Here is a 26,643-nt window from a genome sequence, read left to right as displayed (position 1 = left end):
AAAGCAGAGGCAGGAGGACTCGAACGAAGTTGGATACAGCAGAAGCCTGGAAGAGTTTAGTTAGTGCATATCACAAAGTCGATAAATGCTATTTTCTTCGGTGCAAAGGCAAATTCCCTTTGTATGGACTTCCAAAGGAAGACGAAATAAAGATCAGTGGTTAAAATTCCTTTTTACCACTATTCCTCAGGAGTACAACCCCGGCCTTTTATTGTGTCCCCTTCACTTTACCAAGGACTGCTTTCTGAACCAGGCACAGTTCAACACTGGAGTTTTGATTTGTTTGCCTTTCCTAATGAAGAAAGCACCAGACAACATTGGATACAGTTTCTTTTTTCGGGCCAACAACAGCCATATGCCAACATGTTTGTTTGTTCACGCCACTTAACAGAGGACTCTTTCAACAGAGCCCAGTATGAAGCCAGAGTTTTGGCTAGGGTGGTACTAAAAGATGGGGCTGTTCCATCTGTAACGGGCCGTGTTGAGGAGTCAGAAGTACCAGCTGTAAGTAACATATCACTGAAATATTTGTCTTGTTTTGATAATTGGACCAAAAGGTTTGTGAATACAGTTTTAGTGCAGACCATGGGTGTATACAATGTAGCTAATGTTATTTCGGGAGCTAACAGTGATTTGCACATAATACAGCCATGCACCGAGCAGCCAGATATAGCTATGCCTTTATTTCAACCATATCCACTCACAATTGTGGTGTTTTCACAACTGCTGAGGATAAATGTCACCATCCCCCAAAACACAAAATTTTTTCAAGTAATAATCAATCAACAATAATTTTTATAATTCCAAAAGCAGTTATGCTCAAGCAAAGATATTCCAAGCCAAAACCCTGTCAAACTATGATCTTCCTGGTAAATGTATGTAAATGTTCTCACAAACAGTCTACTTGAGTAGTATTATAGGCATTTAATGTACTCCAGCATATGGCATGTGACAGCAGAATAACAATTTACTAGCTACGTAAACTTGGTTATTTCCTGACAGCAGACGCTTTCCACTTCAGTCAACATTTTAGCACATCTGCCACATGTACACCGAATAACAGGGGCATATATAGAATAAAAAAAATTATATACAGCTTGTGACTGAAAGACTAAATCCACTGTTATGTCCCACAGTAATCAGGTGATTTATCAAAGCTGTCCTGCTGTAATCTTTGTTGCTGCGGCTGTTCATGCTGTCCACTCTCATATTCCGGATTGTATTTGGGCTTGAACATGTACAGATAGACTTGAGAAGTTGCCATTTCCAATCAGGAACAAGCAATTATGTTACTTGGTAGGTTTAAAGTTAGATTATGGAACCGACTACACCGTTAAGAGGATGAGGTGGGGCTCACATGCACTGGGTGCTGCCTCCTCGGCAGGCATCCGGAAGTTGGCCAATCAGAAGAAAGCAGTGGGCTTTTGGGGGGGGGGCTTATAAAGACAGCTAAAACCAGTTCAGTTGGAAAGAGTCCTCTGTGAATATTGCGTGAACAAACAAATGCGTCAGCATATGGCTGTTGTTGGCCTGAAAAAGGAAACTATCCAATGTTGCTTTGTGTCATGTGCAATGTGTCCAGTGGTGCTTTTTTTTTTAGGGAAGGCAAACAAATCGAAAATCCAGCTTTGAACTGTCCCCAGTTCAGGAAGCAGTCCTCGGTAACATGAATGGACACAATTAAAGTTTGGGAATATATTGCTGAGGAATATTGTTAAAAGGGAATTTTAACCACTGATTCTTCCTTTCGTTTTCCTTTGGAAATCCATACAACATGCATTTGCCTTTGCACCAAAGAAAACAGCGTCTTCTCATCATGGCAATATGCACTATCCAAACTTCCCGGTATTGTACCAAAATCTGTGACCCATCTACCTAGCTTTGATTGAGTCCACTTTACCGAACCTTGTTTGAAGGTAGGCCAAACTAGCTGCTAGGCAGGAATTATGAAAAAAAGTGTAACATGCACGAATAAGTAGACGCGTTAGCCCTTGGCTAACGGGTCGGACCCTTTAGTCAACTGGATAACGTTGTCGCCCGCAGTGCGGGAGACACGGGTTCGCGTCCCGGCTGTGGCGGTTCCCAGGCTGCCCTCCTAATTCGCTGCATTGGTGTCAGAAGTGGGATGGTGAGACCGTGAGGTCATCGGAAGCATGTGCGCCCAGAGGCATGAGGGAGCCGATATGCTGAAGCGCGGGGACGCACTTCCCGAAGTAGGGGGGTAATGTAACGTGCACGAATAAATAGACATGTTAGCCCTTGGCTAACGGGTCGGACCCTTTAGTCGACTGTTGTCGTTGTTAGCTGAGGAAATCAGTGTTTGGTTGTTATATAGGCATCTCCCGAGTTTCAGGAAAAAGTAGCACGAGAAAGAGTAAGCTGTATGGTGAATTAGTAGAAGTGATGGCCAAGAATGGGTTCACTCGAACGCAAGAACAAATTATCGATAAAAAAAGAGTTGTCCAAAAGTGGAGCTGGTGCACTAGCAACTGGGTGGCCAAGTGGCTCTTGCTCCAACACCATCATTGCCTATGACAACATAATCATCGGCCTGATCACAGATGGTGACAAGTGAACCCACAGAAAAGAGGTTGAAGTCCTGGCGGTTTGGTAGCACTATTGCTGAAATATTTATCATTTTAGTAGAGTAAAAATTAACAGTTACTGGTTACAGCTTCACAAACACCAAGTTATTTTTGCATTTGTCAAATTCAGTTCATATCATTATAAAAATCAAGAGGGCTTTTGGCTGCTGGTCATACTTTGTCAACAGTTTTAAGTAGGGGGTGACTGATATGTTTTGTTTTGGTTTTTTTTGGTTTTTTTCCAGGGTCGATACCGATATCGATTATCGGTAAGTTATGATGGCCAATAACTGATATTTGGGGCCGATATTCAGTTGCAGTAAATGTAAGAAAACATTGTGCCAAAATTTACAGCGACACAAACCCCAACACAAGATTGCCTTTAAAGGAACATATGTTTGATTGAATTTTGTATAAAACAGAACATATTTGAACAAATAAAGTGCACAATGTTCAAGGCACTAGATAACAATCTGAGTGGAATTCTTTTTTAATCGAAAATTAAAAAACTTCCAAAACATGAAACTTGATCAAACTGAATAATTACAATAATTACAATATTAAAATATTCCACATAAATTGGTTAAAGTGCTCCCAGCAGGCTTTGACTGAACTGAATGGAAAAATGTACATTACTGTCATTATGTTCCCTTTCTCTTATCTTTAAAGTGATAGTTCAGGTTTTTTGAAGCGGGGTTGCATGAGGTACTTATCAATAGTCAGTGTATTACCTGCAGTAGATGGGAGTCTGTGCGCTCCCAGTTTGGAGATTCAGCAGGAGTAGCCGACACAAAAGTTGAAGAATGGGACACGGACAAAACCCTCCCATGTGGAACTACATTCTCTCAACCGCAGAATGTCCATATTCCTTCGCATAAGTGCACCTATGCAATGCACATTATTATGCTGCACATCAGCAGAACCAGATGGATGTTCTGTGGTTGAGAGAATGTAGTTATGGAGTTAGTTATGGAGGCTGATAGCCGATATTTAGGGCCAATATTTGGGGTCAAGTTGCAGTAAATGCAAGAAATGTGCCAAAATTTACAACAACACAAACCCCAACACAAGGCTGCCTTTACATGAAAATATGTATGTAGTGCTGATGTTCAAGGCAATATCTGACAACAATCTAACAATCTAATGTCCAGCGAAATTTGATTGCTGCATTGACTGGAGTGTCTAATATATTTTACTCCTGATAATGCTGTAGTTATGCTTTTTAACACACACCCTGACAATACTTGCTTGCCGTTTTTCTACAGGTTTCCCCTTTCTCCTCGTTTCACATCTCTCCTCTTCATATGATTGTTTCAAAACCTTTTTTTCTGTATGTAAGAAAATAATAAACATTTTCAATATGCGATTAAAAAAACTGGCCGGCTACAAAAATATGCCGATAACGATAATATGAAAAATAACAAATATCGGCCAATCCCTAGTTTTAAGACCACTTTGGGGCTCTGCGAACTTGTGACAGGTATTGGTTATAATTTTTATATTTTATAGGCCAAATGGTTAAACAATAATCAAAATAATTGTCAGTTCCCGCCCTTGTGCCAAAATAACAATCTCTCTCAACATCAACAAGCCAAAAGGGGATGATTGTGGACTACAGGACACGGCAGAGAGGAAGGAGGTGGACACACTCCTATCCACATCAATGAGGCTGCCATTGAGAGTGTCAGCAGTTTAAGATTCTTGGGCGTAAACAGCAATGAGGAGTTAACCTGGTCTCACCATATCAAGATTGTGGTCAAAACGCCACAGCAGGGCTCATCATTCCTCTGTGGGCTGCAGAAGTTTGGCATGCTCCCCCAAATCCTGACCAACTTCAACAAAGACTCCACTGAGAATATCCTGTCTGGTTGCATCACCACCTTAGAAGGGAGCTGGAATCAGCACAGCTCACCACAGGCAACGAGTTATCGGCCATGCACAATATTTACTCCAGGAGATGGATGAAGAATGCCCAGTCCAATATCAGAGACTCTAGCCAATCCATTAACAAACTCTTTTCCCTGCTACAGTACAGAAACTGGTACCAGCTTCTGGACCATGATAGTTTCTGCACAAAACCCACAAAACTGCTGAAGTCTGTGCCCGCCGCCCACGTTGCACTGCCACCCTATAGCCTTTGCCTAAATTACAGCACCTTAAGACACCATCTCGTCTGCTATTCGTGCACAACATTAATATTTGGTCATATCTGCACTGGTGTTCCACGTTGAGCTTATATCTAACCTTGTTAAATAATAGCCATTAATAAAAATATGTTAGGTCATAGTATCATTATCGCCATGACTGTGCACAAGGTTTCATTACTCCATTTATCAAATTGTATGTCACCTTGTATATATTCCCACCCTTGTTTTGTGTTAAGAGAATTCTGTGCATTACACTGTGCATCTGACAAACTTTGATTTGATATATTGATAACACTGATCAGACAACGTGGGCATCTCTTGTACTACTCTGACAGGTTGATGCGGCCATCCCACAATGACATCTCAGCTAAATGATGAGTAAACCCAAAATCCTTATCATACTGACCCATTCCCTGGTTCATTTCACAATTTCTAAGTGGCTTGTATTCCTTTAAAAATACAGGGCAGCCAAGAAAGGGACACTGAAAGGTGTTAAGGGCTGACATGTAAGTGAAATCAAGTGCATAATTTTTCAGACACCCGACTGTCATTAGCAGACGCTGTCCAACCTAGGGAAATAAAGCATTACATCAAAATTAAGGAGTTGATACAGCAAAGTGGCAGCATGAAAAATGCACGGCTTAATTTTCTGAATGAGAGAAAATGCAAATAACTGTTTTCTCTATTTGTCAAATACAAAACGTGGTGAGATGTGTGTTTTCTAAATCCACCGGGGCCCCACCCAACTATAAAATTTGCTGATGTCCACTGTCGACATGGAACCTCCACGATCATTGCTTTGCAGGGGCCCTCTCGCTCTCCAACAGATAAAGGCAGCAGAACGGGGAGAAAAAAAAGGAAGAAAAAAAAAAAGAAAAAAATCGGCCGAGGCCTGCGTACATGCTTAATGTGACATGAACGTCACCATTACCCACGAAATGGGTCAGTCAGTTAACCATGTCATCGGGTACCGACAAATAGAAGGTAAAGATGAGCTTGAGCTCCACAAAAGGGAGGCAATACGCTTAACAGGTAACGTTAGAGGCAGAGAATGGTCTATCCATATTAATGCATTGGGAAAGGTGTGGTAACTAGCTTTTACCCGACCTCAATTAATCATTTCTGGGTAATCGGCAAGACTGTATGACGGTCGACCCCGTGGACACAGGTCAACACAAAAGATGTTTGGAATATTATTAAGTAAACCAAGCTACATCATATGTCTGTAGCCACACGGATCCCGGAGGTTCAACATGACCGTATTGACATGATTTACCTGGAGCTGTTCCTAGCACCGGGCTCCATTCCCTGAAATGTCGTGGTCGTCGTCATATTACACAAGGAACTAGTGGAATGTTGATAAATCTAACTGTTTAATTATCGTCGCGAACTCGAGTCTCATAAGACTATATTTCACAATCTCATTATAGCTTTCTAAAGCCGGCGGAGCCAGAGATATTCTTCAACCTGCTGTGCGGCGACTATCTAACATCAGCGCTTGGAGGGCGTGTCTGCAGTTTAAGTGCCGCCCAGAAGGAAGTGGTTCGCTCCTCTCATTGGATTAGAGTTGACTCAATCACGTATGATTGGACCGCATGTCCTGTGCAAACTCATAGTAAGGGCTACCTCTGTCAGCACTGCAGTTTAGGCATCAGCACTAGACCCCTTTGAACAGGCATAGACTGGATATTCCAAAATCTGGTAAACGAATACACACGGGTCGATTGTTAAATTCCTGCGAGACTTAAGATATCCTAAAAACAACTAAGAGTGTCACTGATGAAACAAGAATGAGTCTGATTCTGCAAATGATTTAGCTATGCATCTTTAATCAGTTTACTGCAATATTCTCAGAAAAATGTTCTCCAATTTTTGTAATATAATTAGCTCTGAAAAAGTGTGCATGGCCAGGTTCCTGAATCATAAAAAAAAAAAACAATACCACATTGGAACATATCTCTCTCTATATATATATACATAAAGACTCACTTTATTCCAATGGTAAATTTTCAAAATGAACATGTCCATGATCTTAGAAGTTTACCAAACAGAAAAAAAACCCTGAAACAAAATTTCAGTTAAGTATAAAAATCAAACAAGAACCTAGGAACTAAAACATATACATCATGACAAAGGTCCAATTTTATTCAGCACATTTAGACTCAATGCCGCTCACAAGATGTGCACACCCTACATGTACAAACAAATGTCAAACAAAAATGACAGATGTAAATACAACTGAATAACAACTATAAAATAAACTACAAAATACAACTGTAAATACAGCCTATGTGCATTTTGTGAAAGTATTTCCCTGGATGGTATTAACACTGGTCATGAGGAATTTAAAGAATGGGTATAATGAAAAGGGTTCAGGAGTGGGGAGGTAGGGGTGCTAATGGGAAGCAGGCTTTAGAAAATAGAGCCTCCCGTTTGCTGTTGGAACACATCAATGGTGTCTTCATCCTCCATTTCTAGCTGTAAGAGAAACAAAATATAGGAAAGGCACTTTGAGAGGTTTATTCTCCTTATGTCAGTTTAAACGAACCTATAATTGGAAGACTGATTAAGTAAGGTACAATTTGGATTAACCTGGAATACTACAGCCTTAAAGGAACAGTTTGGAAATTTTGAAGTCCATCCCTATTTTATACTCACTGCTGCTGTAGTACATGGGTAGTTTTAATTTTCAACCATCCATCTGTTTCTCCACACTGGACACACAACTCTGGCTTATGAGCCAAAGTTCAATGCAGTTACTCAGAGCAATAAATAAACGAATAGATAAATAAAACAAATACACCACGGATCAACCAAAGCCAATGTGATGCTACAGCAGTCTGATATGGCAAATTCAAGTGGTCAATTTAAAAATTTACAGTCGTTTAACAGTTGGATACAGCCTTCAAGCAACAACCAGCAGGAGTCACTACCTAAAGAGCAAAATGAATCGGAACGTGAATTTTTAAAATGACCATTCAGATTTGCTACAACAACACTTCTGTAGCATCATGTTAGCTTTGGTTGAACAGTGCAGTGATTTTTTTTGCACTGAACAAGGATTATGGATTTGTCCCCATTAACTGCAGATGACAAATTGGATGACTGAAATGAAACCTACCTATGTGCTACGTAAATTGAGTATAAAATAGGAATAGAGTTAAAAAAGTATGAAATACTTCGTTTTTTTTGTAAAGACTTTTGTTAACAATCACTTAACCATTTTTAAACAGTGTTATCAAATTAAAATCTGGTATCTGCATTTTGTGGAGTTTGCCTTTACAGCATGGAACATTAAATTATATCACATCAGAAAAATTCCATTCCGGTATCCAATGTTTATCTTATCATACTGCTAGGTACACAGTAGAGGATAAAGTCAAGTCGTAAAGTCAATTTTATTTGTATAGCCCAATATCACAAAATTGCCTCAAGGAGCTTTACAGCAACACAATATCCTGTCCTTAGACCCTCGCATTGGATAAGGAACAACTCCCTAAAAAAAAAAAAACGTTTAACAGGGAGAAAAAAATAGGAATAAACAGAATGATTAACTAAAAACTTAGCCCAACCAACAATGTGAAGGGAAAACCCTGTCAATGGCTTGGTGGGTATGGGCAGAAAGCAAAGATGATTCATTGGTGTCACTTTGGACTGTGAGAGTCCTTTATGGACTACAGATACTATTGACATCAGGTTAGTGTGTGATCGATCCCCTGTTCTTACCTAAGTGCCTACAAATGATAAACAGATTAAGGGAAATCCATTGTTATATATTTGCAAAACTTTTTTTTTTAAATCAGCTAAATGGTTTGACCCACTTTTTTGAACCCAGATCACATTAAAATGGTGTCAGGTAACATTTAGAACCATACATGCAAAAACTTCACTGATTGCTTCAGTACTGGCAAACAACACTGGTGAATGATTGACCTGAATTTAAACGCAATCCATCCATTTTCCGAACCACTTATCCTGCTCTCAGGGTCGCGGGGATGCTGGAGCCTATCCCAGCAGTCATTGGGCGGCAGGCGGGGAGACAGCCTGGACAGGCCGCCAGACTATCACACAGGGCCGACACACACACACACACACACACACATACACACACACATTCATACCTAGGGACAATTTAGTACGGCCGATTCACCTGACCTACAGGTCTTTGGACTGTGGGAGGAAACCAGAGCCCCCGGAAGAAACCCATGCAGACATGGGGAGAACATGCAAACTCCACATAGGATGACCCGGGACAACCCCCAAGGTTGGACTACCCCGGGGCTCGAACCCAGGACCTTCTTGCTGGGAGGCGACCGCGCTAACCACTGCGCCACCATGCCACTCCTAAACACAATCCAACGTGGCCAAATTGTTTAAACCTTTCAAGACATAAATGATCCATCTCCTTGTTATGAAATGGGAGGCTCACAGTACATTCACACATGTCTTCATTTATTTTATGCTTGTTCAGAATATGTTTTGGAAAGGGGTAAAAGCTTATTTGATTTGGAACACCTTTCTGCAGTTGATGCACTACATCCCAACCATCTACAAAATTCTGCAATTGCGAGAGCAGGTCCTGTAGCCTAGCAGTCCTGCAGAAAGAAAAAAAAACTAGCACGTATATAGCAAGGAAAACTTTTGTTTAAGTGCAAAATGGTTATCTTAACTTAATAGAAAGTACGGTTTGTGATACGCATATTTGATACAATCCAATAATACATATGTATAGATGAGAGGGAGGACAGTGGAATGGTGAGGATGCAAAGGGTAGAGGTGACGAAGGCGTATGAGTTTTAACAGTTGGGGTCGACTGTCCAAAGTAACGGGGAGTGCAGAAGAGAGGTGAAGAAAAGAGTGCAGGCAAGGTAGAGTGGATGGGTAAGAGTGTAAGGAATGATTTGCAACAGAAGGGTACAAGCAAGACTTAAAGGGAAGGTTTACAAGATGGTAGGGAGACCAGCTATATGTTGTATGGTTTGGAGACAGTGGCACTGACGAAAAGACAGGAGGCAGAGCTGGAGGTGGCGGAGTTGAAGATGCTAAGATTTTCATTGGGAGCGACAAAGAAAGACAGGATTAGGGACGAGTATATTAGAGGGACAGCACAGGTTGGACAGTTTGGAGACAAAGCAAGAGAGGCAAGATTGAGATGGCTTGGGCATGTGTGGAGGAGAGATGCTGGGTATACTGGGAGAAGGATGCTGAATATGGAGCTGCCAGGGAAGAGGAAAGCCAAAAAGGAGGTTTATGGATGTGGTGAGGGAAGACATGCAGGTGGCTGGTGAGACAGAGGAAGATGCAGAGGACAGGATGAAATGGAAATGGATGATCTGTTGTGGCGACCCCTAACAGGAGCAGCCGAAAGTAGTAGTAGTAGTAGTAGTAGAAAGTACGGTCTGCGACCAATTTTTCACTGAAATATATATCAGAATCAGAATAAAGTTTATTGGCCAAGTGTGCCTACGCACACAAGGAATTTGACTCAGGTACACAGCAGCTACTAGCACTTGCAGACATCACTGAAGATGAAGGAGAAGTAATAATAAGAACAATAATAAGAATTTAAAAAATGGAGCAACAAAAGGGCACTAGAGGCAAGCATGTATGCACAATAGGTATGTCGCTACTATACAGTTTTGTTATAGTTGAGTAGCCAGCAGCCATACCAACATGTACCCTGGTTCTGCTGAATGACAGGAGCTAAGCAAGTGTGGGCTTGGATAGTACTTGGATGGGAGACCTCCTGGGAAAATTAAGTTGCTGCTGGAAGTCTTGTTGGTGGGTCAGTAGGGTGCAGTCTTCCCCCTGGTCCCAATAAACAACAAAAATCCCAATGCCCCAGTGCAGTGATGGGGACACTGTGCTCATCATTTGGATGAGATGTTAAAACTGAGATCATTAAAGATCCCATGGCACTTGTCGCAAAGAGTAGGGGGTGCCCCGGCATCCTCGCTAAATTCCCAACTTGGCTCTCTCCATCTGGCCAGCTAATCATCCCCGAGTATTTCACTCAATTCCTCCCTCTCCGCCTCAAGCTGATGTGTGCCGAGTGTTCTGGTGCAAAAGGGCTGCCGTGCATCACCAAGGTGGATGCTACATATTGGTAGTGGTATAGGCGAGTTTTCCCCCTTCACTGTTAAGCGCTTTGGGTGTAAAGATAAAGCGCTACATAAATGTAATCCATCATTATTAATCAACAACCTATGCCCCTATATTATACCATATTGCCCACACACTATACCATACCACAACCCACCATGCCCATATACAATGCTACACACTCCCACTATATTAAATTATACTATATGAAAGCATGTCTGACTTTCCGTTGATTGAACTGTACTGAGATCCAAGAATAAGATTTAGCAAAGTGCTAATGTCTTTATGCATGCTCAATAATCCAGGTAAGGAAAATCACAGAAAGTTGAATCAGTTCATCTGGCCACCAATGTTTATTGAGAGAGAAACGTTTCATCTCTTATCATCACTCATCTAAGTGACCTCTTCAGTCTCAACTGACTGCAGGTATCCCCACCCAGATTTGTGTACAAAACCTGGGTTAAAATTAAATCTCAGGACATACCACATTTCACCGACCACATTAACTCTATGGACAACCACATCAAGTTCACCAGGGAGGATGTGAAAAATTACAGATTAGCCCTTTTCGATTGTGAAACTGCAGTTGGTGATGGGGGACATTTGATTGTTGATGTTTACCGTCATCCAACACATACTGATAAGTACTTCCGGTTCATCATCAAGACGCTGTACCACTGAGCTGATAATGTCCCTACCAACACAGTGGCCAGTGAAGGGGAAAAATCCCACATCAAACAGGCCCTGGTTAAATATGGTTATCCTAACTGGGCGTTTGTCAAAGCCAGGAAGACACCGAAACAGTGAACCAGCCCATCAAAGAAAGAAGAAGGACAACAGCTACCTAAACATAAACCAGTGGCGGGAGTGTCAGAAGAGTTGAGACGCGTATTTTCCAAACACCGTGTCTCAGTTGCTTTCAAACCCCAAAACATGCTGCGCCAGAAATTGGTCCACCCCAAGGATCGGGTCCCCCAGCACAAACAGAGCAATATAGTGTACGCTGTTAAGTGTTGGGAGGATTGCCATGAATTGTACATTGGGGAAACCAAACAGACGCTGGCCAAGAGGATGACATAACACAGAAAAGCTAACACGTCAGGCCAGGACTCTATGGTCTACACCCATCTACAGGCCAGTGGCCATTCTTTCAAGGATGAGGCTGTGCAAATCATGATAGGGAGGAACACTGGTTTGAACGGGGACTCAAAGAGGCCATCAATGTGAAGAGTGAACAATCAACCTTGAACGGAGGGGGGGGTGAAGCTAAGAGTACATCTGTCGCCATCTTAAAATGCTGTGATTACATCCATCCATCCATTATCCAAGCCGCTTATCCTACTTAGGGTTGCGGGATGTTGGAGCCTATCCCAGCAGTCATTTGGTGGCAGGCGGGGTTACACCCTTCACAGGCCACCAGTCCATGACAGGGCCGACACATTCACACCTAGGGACAATTTAGTATGGCTGATTCACCTAACCTACATGTCTTTGGACTGTGGGAGGAAACCGGAGCACCCGGAGGAAACCCACGCAGACACAGGTGAGAACATGGAAATTCCACAGAGGATGACCTGGGATGACCCCCAAGGCTGGACAACCCCGGGGTTCGAACCCAGGATCTTCTTGCTGTGAAGCTACCGCACTGTGATTACAACCATTCCCTTATCCTCTGAATAGTAAACATTGCCACTGAAACTAGTTAATGCTCATGGCAATTTGCATAAGAAACCGATCATTTTAGGTCATTATGCCACTATTGTTTTCAGGGTGGGGATACCTGCAGTCAGTTGATACTGTAGAGGTCACTTAGAGGAGTGATGGAACATTTCTCTCTCAATAAACGTTGTGTCCACATGAACTGATTCAACTTTCAGCAAAGTGCCAAGTTTCTTAATAGTAGAGCGATGAGTGAAGGTTTTGTCTATGATTTTAAATATAGTCCGATGTTTTTTTTTAATAATTTATTTCTGATTCTTTTCCCTTTTTTCTCCCAATTTATTGGCCAATTGATCCCTATTCTAGATCAAACACCCACCCTTGTACTGTATGCGTTTGCCAACTGCATCTCTCCGACCGGCAGTGTCAAAGGAACTGCCTCGCCACCTCCGTGACAAGGTATCATGTGACGAACACACGCTGACTCCTCTCCCCTCCCGAAGCAGCATTTGCCAATGTTGCTGCTTCATTGACTCCATCCATAGTTGGATCTGGCGAGACCGAGGTGCGAACCCCGGTCCCCGGTGGGCAACTACATTGACACAAAGCCGATGCTTAGACTGCTGCACCACTGCGGAAGCCTGGCCTGATAATGTTTTAATTGGGCCTGGGTTTGAAAAAGTGAACCTATGCTTCCTGTCTCTTTTAGGATCCAGTTTAAGATTTTATTACTTGTTTTCAAGTCGTTAAATGGGCTGGCACCATCTTATTTATCTGAGCTAATATATTATCATACACCAGTCAGAGCACTCAGGTCAGCAAACCAGATGCTCTTACATGTTCCGAGATCCAGGCTTAAGAATAGGGGTGACAGAGCCTTTGCAGTTGCTGCCCCTGATCTCTGGAACAACTTACCAATACACATAAGATCTGCTCAGACCCTAGAGACTTTTAAATCTTGGTTAAAGACCTACCTCTTCTCACTGGCATTCAATTCAAGTTGAGCTAGACACCGTGATTTTATTGTGGAAATATACTTTTACGCTTGTGTTTTATTGTTTACATTTTAATTCCTTTATTTTACTTTTACATTTATTTTTATATTCATATGTGTTACTTATTTTATATTGTATTTTAAGCTTGTGCAGCACTTTGGTTCAACTGTGGTTGTTTTAAATGTGCTATATAAATAAACTTGACTTGACTTGACTATGCTAAGTTTTCTAATGTGTAACCATCTTAGGGAGTCTACATAATGATCCCTCTGGCAGTAGAAGACGTAAGATCAGAGCAATGATGTATTGTCTTTAACTAATTTTCTTTTTACAAATGAAAATGAATACATCATACTAATAGTTCAGTTTTGTGACATGTAGTTGTTGGATTTAGAGGTGAATTTAGCAAACACACATGAAACTTGTTGTATTACAAACTTTAAAATACTCATAAAATTAAAACTAACATTTTAGCCAAATGCAGCTCTGATGAGCAATCTACTTAATTTGTGCTAATATTATACAGACCCAATTTGTGACATCATTAGCTTTGCTTTTTGCAACCCATAAATATCCATTTCCAGAATTTATTTTACTCCCTTGCCCATTAAACTTGGATATTCTTAGATATTTCACTTTAGAATGTTAATAAGTCATGTGCTTTAAGTTAGCTTCCCACCAAGTCAAATTCCATTAAGTGCAAATTTGACTCGTCTAATAAAACAGGTCTCTGATTATGACTAGCTGACCGACAGACTAGGAGATGGAGTAGCCCTTCGCTGTAGCCTTACAGGTTATCATCCATGATGGATTTTTTTGTTTGGAAAAAAAATGAATAAAATTTAATAATACGCATGTAGGCAAAGCACTTTGCGTGGCTGCTACAACTAGAAACGCGCTATAAAAATGCAGCTTGATTGATTGATAGATTACCTGCGAGGGCGTGTCTGTCTCATTGATGGGCTGACCGTCAAATCGAAATCTTATTTGCCTCATCGACAGTCCCTTTGTGAACACAAAGAAATGCAATGTTAGAATTCAGAAAATGACCACTGGGCCTGAGTGAGCGATCACAAGGCATATAATAGATATCAAGTATACTGTAATTCTATCAAGTAAGTAGATGCACTGATAAAAATAGCTGGGATTTGTGGCCGCCCTGAGTACTGTTAAAGGAGGACGGAAAGGTTTTTTTTCCCTCCCCTTTTTCTTCCCAATTGTACCTGGCCAATCACCCTGCTCTCCGAGCTGTCTCCGTCTCTGCTCCATCCCCTGTGCCGATCCAGGGAGGGCTGCAGATTACGACATGCCTCCTCCGATACATGTGGAGTTGCCAGCCGCTTCTTTTCACCTGACAGTGAGGAGTTTCGCCAGGGGGACGTAGCTTGTGGAAAGATCATGCTATTCCCCCCCAGTTCCCCCTCCCCCCCGAACAGGTGCCCCGACCGACCAGAGGAGGCGCTTGTGCAGCAACCAGAACACATACCCACATCCGGTTTCCCAACCGCAGACATGGCCAATTGTGTCTGTAGGGACGACCAACCAAGCCGGAGGTAGCATGGGGATTCGAGGACAGAAAGTTTCCTCTGTACACGCTCCAGCCAATCAGAAGATTTCTTTGCAAGCTGGCATCTCTATTGGTCCCTACTTGCTGTCAATCCGTTTAACACACCACAAATTTATCAATATGCACACTAAATCAGACAGCGGGCGATCACAACTCCTCATGCATGTGGCGCCCCATTGTCTAGCCACACAACTTTCTGATAAGAAGTTGAACAACTTAAAGAAACATTTACTTCAAACCAGTCATTAAAGCTGAACTGGCTTTCTAGGTCTCATTTTGAACAGTCATCTAGCATGATATAAGCCCAACTGTGGGAGTGTTATCGAGAACATGCAAGCTCAAGAGATGCCCACCCTGAGCACATAGAGGTGAAGAAAGTATCACATCAGTTAGACTATAATCACATATTGTGCAGAACTCAAAACAAAGTTGATTACTGCAGATGTAATAATCAAGACGTGATTAATGGAAATCAACCTCACCTGTCGTTCACAGTAAGTCTTCATCAACTTGCTGAGAGGCGTGTGCCTTTTAATCTTGAATTGCACCACTGAGCCATCTTGCCCGGCCACCTTCAGGTTGATGTGCTCACTGGTCTCCGTCTTCACTCCCTCCTAAGTAACGGAGAGATGGCGTTAAGGGCTCGTTCACACCAGCCTTGTTTAATCCGGTTGAATCGAACCCTGGAGCGTTTACCCCCTTAGTGCGGTTCGTTTAGGTTGGTGTGAACGCTGTACTCGAACTCTGGTGCGGACCAAACAACCACTCCCTGGTCCGCCTCGTAGGGGTGGTCTCGGACTGCTATCAAGTGAACTCTGGAGCGGTTCATTTCTGGCGTGAACGCCATCCGCACCAATCACGGGAAGCGTACCGTATAACGAGTATTTCCTGTTTTGGTGACCGCGAAGTTCGCAAGCTGTAGAAGGCAGAGCAGAGCCATAGAGAAAAAAATTATAGCGTTATAGTAGAAGGGCTCCAGTAGAAGTATAGTTGAATGGCGCTCTAGTAGAAGGGCTTTGGTTGTAACTTTAGCCAGCACTTTTTACACGGCACTGGTTGTAGCTAACGCTAGCTAACGTGTACAATATGACTGGCACTGGCAGGGGACAAACCTAGAGTAAAGAGGAAGTGAGATGCCTTTTAAATATCTGGGCTGAAGAGCACATTTCTCAAACCCTCGAGAAAGTGCACAAGAACGCCGGGATATTCAAAATGTTTAGCTAAAGTCTTGCTGATATGCACTCCAGATCAAAACCAACATGAAAATAACCCGACGACGCTCCATCATGATGTAAAGAGAAGATTGCCTTTGTGGAGTGCGGTATCATGTTGCTTAGCGACAGGGTTCGCGCGGAATACATTTCCGCCCGCGTGGCATTTGTTTACAATATCTGGACCGTTTGATTTTGGCCTTTGTGATCGCAAACCGAACCAATGCGAGTATGAAATATTGTTTCAATTTGCCAATTGGTCCGGACCAGGAAACGGACCTTTAGGTGTACGTTCGCAGCGACACAAGTCGGTTCAGACTCGCAGCAGGGGCAGAGAAAAGGGGGGCTCCGTTGTTTGTGGTTCGCTGAGCAAACTTTTCTTTCCTCAACAAGCCCTGAGTGCCGGTTGTCTTAATAGCGACAGACTGGCAGTATGCCCTGAGATTGTCGAGTTTGTGTCACGTCGGGTCGAGAGAAGCAACAAAGAGTTTTAATGAGAACTGTAGTGTAGAAATGTATCGCTGTGGGGTCAGTCTATTGACTGGAATGAGTGTCTCATTGCGGCCTGGAAGCTTTACGTTGGTGTGTATTATTTTGCGTAGCTTTTACGCTTACGAAACTAAAAACAAACCAAATGTATATTAGCAGAAAATACCCAACACCAAGTAATTAAAAAAATAAAACAAACTGGAGTTATTATAAGAACTGCCATATTTTCCGTAGGTTGGTTTTCATCCACTCCGGCATCCAGGCACAAAATAATAAGGTTAGCCTGTTATGCTAATCACACTAGCTATAAGGTAGTGATGGAGCGCTATTTTTTCCCCTATGTTGCGAATAAGTGACCCATTCAGTACCTCCAGCCATTCAAATATATTTTCAAAATATAATTTCACGTCGACGGATGTTAAGTACTCACAACCCAAAAAAGTAAATAAATCCATTCCTCACCTTGGGTTTCTCGTCCGCCATGGCTGCTGTTTGTTTGCGCTTGCGCTGTCGGGAACTTCACTTTCGTTGGCTGCTCAGTCAGTGCACGACATACATCCATGGTGCACGACTGCGCCAGGCGAGGCAGCCCGCACTCAGCGTCTAAATATAGGCCCGCAAAACGCATCCCATAATAGGCGGTGGGCCAACTTCTATAGTTTTCAACAAATAAAAAAACAAAAAAAGGTTGCCACTTGCACATTTTTTGACTATCGGTAACTTTGTCTAAGTTATTTTTTTCTGGCAAAGAGAGCGGGCAGCTATGTTTGGGGTATGACATGCATGACGTATTTGTGGTTATCATCCAATAGCGTGCTCGGAAAAGTGCCGGGGGGGGGGGGTCGCGTGAAACGTTTCAATCCCAATAGGCCCTTTTCACATAACGTCAGAGAACGTCCGTTCTGACCACTTGCAGGGTATGCTAACTTCCGGACGGACTATGACGTTTACACAGTCGCTGACAAACCTGCCTGAAATACGGCTAGATGATGTACCACGGATTGCCGAAACAGTTGCATTAACCAAACGGTCCAAACTCGACAAAGGCTACAAATTCTTCATCGAACGGCACCTGTTTGATTATCCTAAATAATTTATGTTAAAGGCAATAACTTTAAATCATAATCAGAAAAAAGCTAGATCTTGAGAGAGATCTTGAGAGAGAGAGAGATCTTGAGAGAGAGTTTGAGAGAGGGGGGGAGAGAGAGAGAAAGATCTTGAATTCAAATAAATAATTTATGCAAAGATCGCGCCACCTCAACTAATCTGAAACTGAAGATACTACAAAACAGTCGTATGGTCAGTCATGATATACGGAAGTGAAGGATGGACTTTGCCTAAAATAGATGAAAAGAAAATCAATGCTGCCGAAATGTGGTTTTGCCGCCGTTTGATGAGAATAGATTGGATAGAGAAATGAACAAATGAAAGTGTGCTACAGCAACTTGGAACAAATATGATCGAAAACTAGAATATTTCAGCCATGCTGTGTGCCATAAGACCTGCAGTATTATGACAGATAGGTAGATAGGCTGACAGACAGACGGATAGATAGATAGATAGATAGATAGATAGATAGATAGATAGATAGATAGATAGATAGATAGATAGTCAGAAAAATTACTTTAAAGAAAGACAGATAGACAGAATCATAGTCATAATTAGCTAGTCTTGCCTTTCGAAATTACTTCAGGTTGAGCATTCCTGCATTTTCAAAGTCGTCTCTACATCTACTCTCTTTTTCAAAACAAACATTTATCCACATTAATGTGGCCCTGTTACTCCTTTTTCAGCCAGCTACTAATACAGACTAACTTGTTGACATTGTCCGAGAAGAGAGCTGACCGCTTCTTATTTACAATGTTGCTTGCAACTGAGAACCGATCCGTCTACGGCACAAACGGAAGTGAAGATAATATGCTTCGCGGAAAGGCGGACGTTAATTGACGTCATTGTGAAAAGGGCCTACCCGCTCTGTGCATAACGGTAGTCCAGACTTTCGGTTTCTAGTGCAGCGGTCATACCAGTTTCCTGTTTGTTGGCGTGTGCTATTGACAATAGCATATTTTTCACGATTCAAGTTGTACATATCAAGTTACGTCCACAATTATGAGGATGAGTATGAGTATTCTCATATGCACAGAGTCGATTACTCTGTCGGGTACTTCCGGTCAAGGTGGCGGAGGCAGCTGGGAGAGTTTTTTTATTATTATTCAAACGATAAATTTATAGCAATAAGGCAAACATTACAATTGTAAACTTTTCATCCTCTAGAAAACAACGAGCAGATACCTCAAGGGATGTAAAACATGTACACAAACCATACAAAAAAGGCAAAGAATAAATCAATTAAGCAGAATAAAAAATAACCTTAAATAAACCAATTAAGCAGAATAACACGTAAAATAACAATAAAATAACTAAACTGTAATCAATGAATGACTAAACGATTGTTAGTTTGTAAGATTTTTTTTCTTGCCCTTCTGTATCTGTTTAAGTCTGTGTCTGACATTCTTGTGTAAGAAGTCGGGTTGTTGTGAAGCGTCTAGTGTGTTGGTGTAGTGTTCTGTGCCTGTCACGTCTCACTCTCAACCTTCACGGCTGGCTAGCAGAAATGCGAACAGGAGAGCTGAGCATGTAAGTCTCTCCCTGCCAGTACATAGCCTCTCCAACAGCAAGCCCTATGTAGTGCCTCCTCGTGGCGACACACGGTAACTGGGTACACCTTGGACCCTGGCTCAACTACAAGGGACTCGGAGGAGGTCTGACCCCTAGACGTGCGGTACGTAGGCCCACCGGTGTGTGGATATTCCCTGATGCCCACGAACCAGCCCCCAGCTATGGGTTAAATAGTGCCTACCCCAACAGAAAATCAACGTATACAGTGCTGTTGTTGTTGTTGTTTTTTCTTGCCCTTTTTTATCTGTTTAAGTCGGAGAGTACTGCTGTGTGTTATCTGTAGTCTTGTTTCACCCCGTTTATTGTAAAGCGACTTTTGAGTGTTAGAAAAGCGCTATATAAGATTGATTTATTATTATTATTTAGTTTAGTTTATTGTTTATTTGACAGGGACAACGCACAATTTTACAATTGCACCAGAGCTAGCCGGCAGCTAATTTGCATCTGCAGTCCCTGGGCAGGCAAACAAACAACAATTAATACAGAAGTTAAAACGTAACAATACATAAGAAAACTATTGAACAGGCAGACAAAGAACAATCAAGACAAAATAAAAACATGACAATACATCAGAAAACCAATCTCAAAAGTGAAAGTACAATCTGATCTATTTAAAACAGTGGATATAAATACTAATCTGGCCTATATGACAACAACATAATATGGATTTCATCTATTCAGCAACAATAAATATAATTAGTAAACTGACCTGAAACATCAATAAATAACAATATGACCTAAACTATGACAACAGCTATAAAAATCAACCTGGCCTATTCAATGGCAAGAAATATAAATTTCGCACAGTCTACGGTCATGTTGCACCTGGGCTGGTTCCAGCCAGAACCCTAGGCTGCCCCTGGCTAAGAAAAATGAAAAACATAGTAACTACTCTGAATAAAAAGTAAAACAAAAACCCTGAGTGAAATCTAAAATATGTGCAAAATATTAAAGCAAGGACATTTATTTGTGATTACACGTTTGTGCTGATTTTAACCAAAGCTTAAGATGCTTTTTAAACACCGCAAAGCTGGCTGACCCCTTGACATTAGGGGGAAGGGAATTCCACTTTCCCACCACTTTTACTGAAAATGCTGATTGACCAAAAGTAGTCTTCCTAAACTGTGGTACCCAAGATGCTCTGGTCCTGACCCTTACAGTTCTGTCACTGTCGGGAGAGGCCAGGCATGCTCCTGCGGAGGGGGGGGGGCGAGTCCATGAATAATCTTGAACATCAGGCATACATCTGAATAAAACAAAAAAATTATCAAAATTAATAAAGTTATATTTTTTCAGGATATGCCAGTGGTGAAATTCCCTTGATTTTTTATCCAATATTTTTTAAATCTATTTATATAGAGAATATACTGGCTTGAGGGTGGTCACTCCTGCTTGGGACCAAGTGGTTATACAATACGACAAACGAGGGAAAATCATGGCATGTAGAAAAAGATTTGCGGCAGATGAAGACATTTGATGCCTGATGCTCTTAAAATATTCAAATTGAACTTAACGTTCCTGGTTACCTTACTGACATGTTTTTTAAAAGACAAGTGCTTGTCCATTATGATGCCCATGTGGGAGTGCAGGAATGAGGAGACGGAGAGATCGAGTCGAGTCAATTCCGTTTACTCGCCACACAAAACAACACCGATACAGCTCAATCTCTCGTGGCAACCAGCTAACCGCTAGGCTGCTGCAAACAAGGCTCCCCTTCCTGGAAAACTCTAGGGGGGCTGCAGGGGGGTACGGTGGCTGTTGTGGAGGATGAAGACGTACCTGGCCGACAGCAGATTCTTAGGGACGTAGGACTGAGAGAGGCAGTGGTGAGATGTAGGGATCGGAGTGAAAGCGTTGGCACCATCCCGGGCCACAGACCGATGAGAAGCTGCAGACCAAGGGGCCACGGCGTCCGGGAGAAACTCACCCGGGACACGCAGCGGCTTGCCATAAACCAGCTCGGCAGACGAGGACTGGAGGTTTTCCTTGGGGGCGGAGCTATGGCCGAGCATGGCCCACGGGAGGCGATCGACCCAGTTGCTGTCCGTGAGGCTGGCATGAAGAGCGGCCTTCATAGACCGATGAAACCGCTCACAAGTCCGTTGCCCTGTGGGTTGTACGCTGTGGTGCGGTGGAGCTTCATTCCCAGCCCCTCCGTGACTGCAGTCCAGAGGTCCGACGTGAACTGCGGGCCCCTGTTGGAGGTGAGGTCAGCCGGCGTGCCAAAACGGGCCACCCAGGACCCGATGAATGCCCGGGCTACCTCAGTAGACGTGGTCGATGACAGGGGAACAGCTTCCGGCCACCTGGTGGTCCTGTCCACCATGGTGAGAAGGTGAGTGAACCCGTGGGAGGGGGGCAGGGGGCCCACCAGGTCCACATTCACATGGTCAAAACGCCTCTCGGGCACCAGGAATGGCGCCAAGGGGGCTTTGGTATGACAGTGTGCTTTGGAATGCTTGCACGCCATGCAGGAGTCAGCCCAGGCCTTGACGTCCTTCCTCAGGCTGGGCCAGACGAACTTGGCCCCCACCAATTTAGTGGACGCTTTCACACCCGGGTGGGAAAGGCCATGGATAACATCAAAAACACGGCGCTGCCAGCCGGTGGGCACCATGGGGCGGGGCTGGCCCGTGGAAACGTTGCAGAGGAGCGTGGCGTTGGCGCTGTCAAACACCACATCCTCCAACTGCAGCCCCGTAGCGGCCGTCCGATAGGCCTGGAGGTCCGCGTCAGCAGCTTGGTCTGCAGCCATGGCAGCGTAATGGAGTCCCAAGTGAACAGACACTGCCACCGCCCGGGAGAGGCAGTCAGCGACCAATTTGTCCTTGCCAGCCATGTGCCGGATGTCCGTGGTAAACTCCGAGATGGCAGAGAGCTGATGCTGTTGGCGCCCGGACCACGGCTCAGAAGTCTTGGCAATGAGAAATGTCAGCGGCTTGTGGTCAACGAAGGCAGTGAAACGGCGGCCTTCCAACAGGAACCTGAAGTGTCGAGTGGCAAGGAAGAGACCCAGGAGCTCCCGGTCGAAAGTGCTGTACTTCCGCTTGTTGTCTTTAAGCTGTCTGCTAAAGAAGGCAAGGGGCTGCCAGGCGCCGCCCACCCACTGCTTGCACACCACTCCAACTGCATAGTCAGAGGCATCGGCTGTGAGGGCAATCGGGGCAGTGGGGGACGGGTGCGCCAGCAAAGCGGCATTGGCCAGCGCAGCCATGGCATTGTCGAAAGCTTCGTCCATCCCCGGGGACCAGTCTACCTTGCCCTTGGCTTCCTTGCCCCGCAGGGCCTCATACAAGGCCCGCATGCGGTGAGCTGCGTGGGAAATGAACCTGTTATAAAAGTTCACCATGCCCAGGAACTCCTTCAGGGACTCCACAGTGCAGGGGCATGGAAAACTGGCGGCGACGTCCGCTCTGGCAGGAAGCGGAACGGCTCCCTGCGGGGAGACGCGGTGGCCGAGGAAGTCGATGGACGACAGGCCAAACTGGCACTTGGCTGGGTTGACTATGAGTCTATGCGCACTGAGCTGCTCGAACAACTGCCGGAGCTGCGTCAGGTGCTCCTCCGCAGATGCGCTGGCCACGAGAATGTCATCCAAGTAAACAAACAAGAATGGCATATCCCGTAGCACAGAGTTGGTCAGCCGCTGGAACGTCTGCGCTGCCCCCTTGAGACCGAAGGGCATCTGCAGGAACTCGAAGAGTCCAAATGGCGTGATGACCGCTGTCTTGGGCATGTCCCGAGGGTGGACCAGTATCTGGTGGTAGCCCCGCACCAAATCTACTTTGGAAAAGATGGTGGCCCCCGCCAGGTGGGTGGAGAAGTTCTGTATGTGCGGGACGGGGTACCGGTCAGGGGTTGTGGCATTGTTCAGGTGACGAAAATCGCCGCTGGGGCGCCAACCGCCGTCAGCCTTAGAAACCATGTGCAGCGGGGAGGCCCACGGGCTGTCCGAGCGGCGCACGATGCCGAGGCGTTCCATGGTGGAAAACTCCTCCCTGGCGATCGCGAGCTTAGCTAAGTCGAGGCGCTGAGCACGTGCGTAGACCGGGGGGCCGTCGGTGGCAATATGGTGCTCCACGTCGTGCTTGGCCACCGCTGACGAGAACGTAGGTGTGGTGAGGTCAGGGAACTCTGCGAGCAGTCGTTGATACGTATCTCCGGCGGCGAGCATATTTGACAGGCCGAGCGTCCCTGCACCTCCCAGTGTGCACGGGTATGTAGCGGAAGAGACAGCATCGATCAAGCGACAGTTCGTAACATCCACCAGCAGCCTGAAGGCGCACGGGAAGTCCGCGCCCAGGAGGGGAACCGACACCGCGGCCATAACGAAGTCCCAACTGAAACGCAGTCCGCCCAAACACACGTCCACATACCTGGTGCCGTAGGTACGTATGGGCGTGCCGTTCGCGGCATCCATCGGGGGGCCTTGACCGCCGGCCATGGTGTCCGCGGCCGATGCAGGTAGGATGCTACGCTGAGCGCCCGAATCGACCAGCAGCCGCCGGCCAGATAAGGCGTCCTTGATAAACAACAGCCTGCTGCTATTGAGCGCCGGCCCTGGCACGCTGGCGGCGGGCAGCCACCGCAGCCGCGGTGCCCGCTGCGTCCTCCAGAGGCGGGGGCGATGTCTGTGCAGGGAGCATGGCATGAACGAACTGCTGCCGGTTGGCGAGGAAAATCCTGTCCGCTTCCGCACCCAGAGCGCGGTAGTCTTTGGTGGAGGAGAGGGGGGAGCTGGCTAGCGCTGTGCGCACAGGCGCTGGGAGCTGCCGTAGAAAAATATGGGTGAAAATGAAGGAGGGGTCCGCCGAGCCCAAAACGGCCAACATCTTCTCCAGTAGCTCAGGTTCGCTATCGCCGAGTCCGTTGAGTGACAACAGGCGATCCGCCTTCTCCATCTCCGATAGCTCGAACAGCTGTAAAAGGAATGCCTTGAGTGCGCCGTATTTTCCCACAGCCGAGGGGGGGGGGCTTCCTGTAGCCCCATACCTCGGGCCGTCGTCCGGGCATCCAACGCCGCCACCACATGGAAATACCTCGTAACATCCCGCGTTATTCCTCCCAGCTCGAACTGGGCTTCAATGTGCTGAAACCATGGCCGGGGACTGTGCTGCCAAAAGTCGGGCAACTTCACCGTTGCTGCTGAGATGCTAGCGCTAACATGAGCCACACCGTTAGCATCACTCGGAGCCGGAGCGGTGTCGTCATCGCTTTGGGTCGACATGTTCGTTATCAACGTTGCGGGGTCACCAATGTGGGACTGCAGGAATGAGGAGACGGAGAGACCGAGTCGAGTCAATTCCGTTTACTCGCCACACAAAACAACACCGATACAGCTCAATCTCTCGTGGCAACCAGCTAACCGCTAGGCTGCTGCAAACATGGCTCCCCCTGGACACGCTAAGCAGTGCCTACGTCAGCGCTCTAAAATGTCTGCCTTAAAGGAGCAGCAACCCCTGGTGAATCTACCCTCATTTGTGTATCACCACAATAGTTTTATTACTAACCTGACCGATGAAAATGGCAACGTCCTCTGCAGATACTTGCACAGCTGTATTTTCAACTTATCTAGCTCACTGCTTTCCTGGAAGGGCAAAATCCATACAGAAATCAATGCTACACAGTAAAAAAACTTGAGTGTTAATTTAACTCCGCTGAGTTAAATTAATGTAAACTACTAATAAGACACGTTAGTCCCTAGGTAACGGGTCTGAGCCTTTAGCCGAGCGGTTAGTGATGTCGCCTTGTGGTGCAGTACAATCCGTCTCGAATCCCGCACCGGGCAAGAAAATAACCGGTTACATTGGTGGCAGCGGTGGGATCCGGAAGTGCGCAGATCCTCAGAAGTCTCTTTGGAGCGCGGGGAGAACAAAGCGCGAGGGCGCGCTTCCGGGGAGGGTGACGACTGTAAACTGCTAATAAGACACGTTAGTCCCTAGCTAACGGGTCTGACCCTTTAGCCGAGCGGTTAGTGATGTCGCCTTGTGGTGCAGTACAGCCCGTATCGAATCCCGCACCGGGCAAGGAAATAACCGGTTACATTAACACTCAGGAAGTTAAATTTAACACTCAGAATTTTACTGTGTAGTGTCAACTTATTGGCTTAAGACAGTATCATTCTGAAATGGAATGCAAGGGAAAAAATTACTGAAGTGTTGTTTAGAGACTACAGTGTGTTATGACAGCATGTGTAAGAAAGGCCTATGACAGTGTCAAAATATTTTTTGACACTGTAATAGGCCAACCTTGCCGCTGGCCCCCTAGATTTTGAGTCCCTAGGCTTCAGCCTGCCAAGTCTATAGGTAAATGCGGCAGTGTCCCCAAGGTTGGACTACCCCGGGGCTCGCACCCAGGACCTTCTTGCTGTGAGGCGACCGCGCTAACCACGGCGCCACCAGGCCGCCCTGTTTGAGTTCCACTAGATCAAAAAAACAAAAAACAAAAACTCAATGTCTCCATTACCAGTGATATCACATCAGAGATAAACAATCAAGTAAGTAATCCCGCGGACAGTGCATTCATCAATTATGAAGCTAATGGGAGATTCAATCAACTTTAGCTTAGAGAGCAAATTGCTTTTCATATCGTTGGCTATGTGCATAAGCATGGTCAGATCTTTGAATGGGTCCAATTTTTAAGCCGTTTATTTCCTTGAAGTGGGATCAACTTGTCCATTTTTGTGAAGGCTAACCTTTCTTTAGCAATTAAATACGCCAAACTGAACGACGCATACGTCTCTTCAAACAGATGCGAATTTGGCTGTAGAGCCATGTTCGGAAGTATTTGCTTTTCTTTTTGTTTGCTATTTCAATGGCCCTTTCGTGCACTGCACTATAGATTTTATTTCGCATGCGTTTGGCGACACTACTCACAGTTCCATTGCTCCACTTGCCTGATAAGTGGGTGCCATGAACCTTTTCAGAGGCAAACAATGGGGTTTTTGCCTCCTTGCAAGTAGTACATCCAACTTTTCCGAAACTGCTTCCAAAACTGAACTAGCCCCTGCCTAAGCTCCTACCCAATCATAATGCGTGAAGTAGTGATGTCATCTGTAGTCACAGGACCCCAAGCAGGGCGAGTAGACCGGCCGTTGGGAAAAGTCATCCCGGCCGCAGAGGCATCTCGTTTGCCTTATTTTGTTGAAAATACCGGTTCTGGTCCGAAGGTTATATAAAAAAAAATCATGGGACGGTTCTCCCAGCCCCG

The 26,643-nt window shown here is 44.8% G+C and overlaps 2 protein-coding genes across 3 annotated transcripts in view; both read right to left on the bottom strand.

Moving 5' to 3' along the window:
• Positions 1–6,211, bottom strand: part of jpt1a (Jupiter microtubule associated homolog 1a) — a 68,434-nt gene extending 62,223 nt beyond the window's left edge. The window contains exon 1 of the mRNA XM_056280261.1: positions 6,009–6,211. Coding sequence (XP_056136236.1) covers positions 6,009–6,064 — 56 coding nt within the window. The 5' untranslated portion in view covers positions 6,065–6,211. The remainder of the gene's footprint in view (positions 1–6,008) is intronic.
• Positions 6,212–6,538: 327 nt separating this feature from the next.
• On the bottom strand, positions 6,539–17,347 carry sumo2a (small ubiquitin like modifier 2a). Of its 2 annotated transcripts, XM_056279888.1 has the most exons (4): positions 17,218–17,347; positions 15,538–15,669; positions 14,422–14,493; positions 6,539–7,210 (listed from the first exon to the last, which is right to left on the bottom strand). In XM_056279888.1, exons 1-4 carry the CDS (start codon positions 17,236–17,238, stop codon positions 7,145–7,147), a joined length of 291 nt encoding a protein of 96 aa, XP_056135863.1. In that variant the 5' UTR covers positions 17,239–17,347; the 3' UTR covers positions 6,539–7,144. The 2 variants fall into 2 exon arrangements, with proteins under 2 accessions (XP_056135863.1, XP_056135864.1); XM_056279889.1 differs by lacking the exon at positions 14,422–14,493.
• Between the last annotated feature and the right edge of the window lie 9,296 nt (positions 17,348–26,643).

The sequence above is a fragment of the Lampris incognitus genome, chromosome 5, assembly GCF_029633865.1.
Source record: "Lampris incognitus isolate fLamInc1 chromosome 5, fLamInc1.hap2, whole genome shotgun sequence".
Taxonomy (NCBI): Eukaryota; Metazoa; Chordata; class Actinopteri; order Lampriformes; family Lampridae; genus Lampris; species Lampris incognitus.
This window is presented reverse-complemented; position numbering and strand designations above follow the sequence as displayed.